This window comes from Octopus bimaculoides, chromosome 24 (genome assembly GCF_046866305.1).
Source record: "Octopus bimaculoides isolate indiv1 chromosome 24, ASM4686630v1, whole genome shotgun sequence".
In the NCBI taxonomy this organism is placed as follows: Eukaryota; Metazoa; Mollusca; class Cephalopoda; order Octopoda; family Octopodidae; genus Octopus; species Octopus bimaculoides.
In genome coordinates this window covers 20729946-20734945 of record NC_142951.1, presented here as the reverse complement: position 1 = coordinate 20734945, position 5000 = coordinate 20729946, and the positions used below count along the sequence as shown (strand labels likewise).

At 35.1% G+C, this 5000-nt stretch overlaps 1 protein-coding gene across 8 annotated transcripts in view; it reads left to right on the top strand.

Moving 5' to 3' along the window:
* LOC106875430 (alkaline phosphatase) overlaps nucleotides 1-5000 on the top strand; it is a 204497-nt gene that overhangs the window by 155337 nt on the left and 44160 nt on the right. For all 8 annotated transcript variants that reach the window (XR_016238239.1, XM_089341195.1, XM_089341196.1 and 5 more), the window contains one exon: nucleotides 2322-2426. Coding sequence is in view for 7 of the 8 variants with exons in the window: in XM_089341195.1 (XP_089197321.1) it covers nucleotides 2322-2426 (105 nt within the window). In the remaining variant the exon portion in view is untranslated. The remainder of the gene's footprint in view (nucleotides 1-2321; nucleotides 2427-5000) is intronic.

The window sequence follows — 5000 nt, the reverse complement described above, 5'->3', positions numbered from 1 at the left end:
CATGCAAGTGGATTTGGTTGACGGAAATTGATGGAAGCCCGTCGTGTGTATATGTATGTATGTATGTATGTATATATATATATATATATATATATATATATATATATATATATATATGTATATATATATATATATATATATATATATATATATATATATATATATATATATATATATATATATATATATATATATATATATATATATATATATATATATATATCTTTTATTTTTTACTTGTCTCAGTCGTAAGACTGCGGCCATGCTGGGGCACCACCCCGATATGTATATTCTTTTTTCTTTTATTCTTTTATTGGTTTCAGTCATTTGACTGCGGCCGTGCTGGAGCACCGCCTTTAGTCGAATAAATCGACCTGAGCGCTTATTCTCTGTAAGCTCAGTACTTATTCTATTGGATCTTTTGCCGAACCGCTAAGTTACGGGACCGTAAACACACCAACATCGGTTGTAAAGTGATGGTGGGGGACAAACATAGACACACACACACACATACATATATATATATATATATATATATATATATATATATATATATATATATCAGCAGAAAAAAATTTCAGAAGCGAATATTTATATAGACATCTATATTGTCATTATTGTCGAAGGCAATACATATAGTTGATAATAACAACAATATTAATATTGGTGGTTGCAGGCTTAAATCAGCATTATATAGCTATAGAATTGAAATTGTATTAATCATAAGGACACATTAAAGTGTCTACTCGCTAGAAATGAGAGTTAAAACCCTCATTTGGACCACCAAAAATTTACACTGAAAATAACAGATTTAGCAGTATACGAGCAAGCGGATCGAAAAAAACTTTCACATATCTATATAGCATAAAGCTATATATTTAATGGAACAGTTATATATGTGGACATGTTTATGGTTTGATACAAAAATCTTAATTTCTTTAGCACATCTTAACCCTATGAAACACCTTCCCAATCCGCCACGTTGAAATCTGCTGGCGTCCTTAATCGTTAAGCAACAAGGTGCGGACAGCCTCAGTTTGAAAAGTACTAATCAGTAGCAACTATCTGTATTGCCTTCGATAATAATAACAATATTAATATCTATATAAATATTCGCTTCTGAATATTTTTGCTGCTGATTAGTACTTTAGTACTATGCCAACCATACCCTTCTACAGGATTTCCTGGTCGTCAGTTCTTCCAACTCCGCTCATACTCGATACAGAACGGCCATCTGATCCTGCCCTTAGCGCATCTGCGATATCACAACTTGAAGGTCTTGTTAATTTTTTTTCCAAACACCTGAAGTTTTTTCAATGAATGTAATTTTCGCAATCAGCAAACAAAATTACATAAGTTGGGAGAAAATTTTTAAAATCCAAATTTACGGAGCCTTAAGATCACATCCCAAATATCCGACCACTCAACTTGTACAGCCTACAATGTAATGTACTGTATTAAATGTTAGTTAGGCATTGCACTGCCGACGCAATGCCAATCGCTTGTGACCATTTCCTCGATGTCTGTTAAAAGATTTTGTTCTTTCCAAACCTGTAGTCTGCTATGTCAATTCTCTGGTTATATTCTCCACCATTTCTGTTTTTAGATTATTTTTGGACATTTTTCTACTAGATAATTTCGTGATCAAAAACTCATCTTCAATTTGTGCATGTCCGCACCCCGCGGCATCAACAACAGGCTAAAAGTATTTTAATAATTTCGTTGACACATTTAGAGACATGCATATGTACGTACAGAATTATCCTACAACTCATTTACTGCCTGCTAGTCCTGTTGTTCGTTAGATATTTCAGTCCACCATCCTTGATTCAGAAACTACATTCAACCGATCTATTTCTGATGTCCATTTCTGCCACTACTTACCTATACATTTTACGTTTCAGACCTCTTCCTGTTCCTTTTAAATCCCAACACTTCCGCTTCTTGTTGTCGATGCCGACCTGGTTCCTTTCTTTCGTTTCTGGATGTTTATCTTAGAAGACGGTGCTTTGTGGGAGAGTATAATTGCCGTGTGATCAATCGACACTGATGTTCTCTAGAAGATCGATAGACCATTGTCTTGTCCATTTGTAGTTGTTGTTTAGCTGCTGGCCAGTCCCGACTGAGTAGAATAACTAGATTCAAAGACGTTTCATTCTTGACTATTCCGTCTAATTTTTCTTCGCGCGTAGTTTATCCAAACATAGTATTGTTTATTAATTAAAACACTTTAGATGCAATTTAGGTGAGATTTGGCTGCTGTTTCTCGCTTGGTGACCGAACATGTAGAAACTATTTCATAGTCCTTTGTGTATTTGCAGGTTATACTTGGTGGAGGTCGAAGTAATTTCTTACCGAAAAATGCTACTGATCCGGAATATGTCAACAAAACCGGATTAAGACGTGACGGTCGAAACTTGATTGAGGTAAGAATACATTTGAACTTCAATAAAAGGTGTTGTGACTGTGTGTATGCTTTATTATGTGCGTATGCGCGCGTGTGTGAGTATTTGTATGCATTTGAGTTTGTAATGTTTTGCATTTCCCAGAGCTCTGCCGATTCCACCATGCAGCAACCTACAGTCTACCCCACCATTCCACTCCCCTTATATGACCACATTTCCAGCAATCTACAGACTCTGCAATTTCTCACTCCCTACACAGTCTCACACTTAAGGGTTTATGTTCCCACAAAGATATAAACCAGTAAGAAGAGCCAGCTTCCTAGTATGTATGTTATCAGGGTTATCAGGATAGGGAGTGCAGGGTCCAACTAGAGAATTGTCAGTGGGGTCCTTCACACTACAAAAGCTGAAGACTGATGTTTTATGCTTCGTATAGTCCCAACCAAAAAGCAGAGAGCTTAAGGCTCCACCATTAGCCAGTGATACACAAAAAAATCGTCATAGCATCTTCCGCTCGCGCATGTGCGCGAGTCTTCTCTTAGCGCGGGGCCCTCTCGGCGCGGCCCCTCTCTTGGAGCGGAGCCCTCTCTTGACACGGGGCCCATTGTAAATAAATCTGTCAAGTTGGCTTAAAACCGGCTCTGTATGTATGTATGTATGTATGTATGTATGTATGTATGTATGTGTGAATGTATGTATGTATGTATGTATGTATGTGTGAATGTATGTATGTATGTGTGTGTGAATGTATGTATGTGTGAATGTATGTATGTATGTGTGAATGTATGTATGCATGTATTCTTTTCTTTTACTTTTTACTTGTTTCAGTCATTTTGACTGTGAACATGCTGGAGCACCGCCTTCAAGGGTTTTTAGTCGAAGCAATCGACCCCAGCACTTATTCTTTGTAAGCCTAGTGCTCATGCTATCTGTCTCTTTTGACGAACTGCAAAGTTACGGGAAGGTAAACACACCAGCATCGGTTGTCAAGTGATGGTGTGGGGACAAACACAGACACATAAATATATACATACATGCATGCATATATATATATATATATATATATATATATATATATATATATATATATATATATATATATATATATATATATATATATATATATATGTATGTATATATATATACATGACGGGCTTCTTTCAGTTTCCGTCTACCAAATCCACTCACAAGGCTTTGGTCGGTCCGAGGCTATAGTGGAGGACACTTGCCCAAAGTCCCAAGCTTCTTACCACACACCCACACATATAAATGACAGAATTAAAGAGAGACTCCATAAAACATCGTTTTATGTTTATTTCAACTTGAAAAGGTATATAGTTTTTATTAATTGACATTTTTATGGTTCAGTTTCTCTATGTGACTGTTTAATCATACCACGTACAAAAGAAGCCTTAGAACTGACCGGATTTCAAAGAAACCGTATTGTTAGTCAATCTGTAGGTGGACTTCACCAGCGTAAAATCGCAGAAAACTTGGAATCCTGCTCTCTACAGTTAATAGAGTGATTGTAAAATTCACCAGAGAAGAGAAGGAGTCCACATCATCTCGCCCAGGTCAACCATCGTCCTCTGACAGGACCCTTCGCTTTGTTAAGAGAAGTGTGTTGAATAATCCTTGTTGCAAGGCCTCTGACATAGCAGAACAAGTTGATGTCAGTCCCAGAACAGCTGTCAGGTATCTCTACAAACTTGGTTACTATGGGAGAGCAGCAAAATGGATTCCTCCCAATCTTCTCCAGTAGTAAAATGATTAAAGAAGACTCTTTATTTATGGAAGATGGGGCTCCTTGTCACACGGCTAAAAAGACCGGTTGGAAAAGAATGACATTAAGAAGCTTCCGTGGCCAAGCTAGTCACTAGATATGAATCCTATTGAAAACATCTGGGACATAATGGACAGGACACTTCGTAAAAAGAACAAGAAAACATCCTCAAAGGCATATCTTTTGAGATACTGCATGAAACTTGGCAAGAAATTCCTGAAAAGAATATTCGTCATCTGATCAGTAGTATGCCTGATAGGGTCCTTGTATTGAAAAATACAAAGGACATGTCTACTTAATATTAGATATTCACATTACTAATTTGAATGTATAATTTCAGATTTAAGTAAATTTGGATCTATTCCATCTCAATCACAGATTTTTTTATTAATTTTTTTTTAAACTAAACAGTTTGAAACTTCGAATGCTTGTACAATTTCTCACGTAGAACACAGTTTACTCTGAACGTTTTTGACGTAGCTTGATAGTAGCTTGATGCAATTATCAACGTAAATAAAAGGTAGAGCGTGCACTATATATATATATATACATACATATATATATATATATATATATATATATATATATATATATATATATATATATATATATATATATATATATATATATATATATATATATATATTGCTTCGGCATTGCGAGACTAATGTTACTCAGGCACTTAGCTATGAATGCACTGCATATTAATGAAGTTCATAACATAATCGTTTATCATTTTCTTATATATATATATATATATATATATATATATATATATATATATATATATATATATATATATATATTTCTTA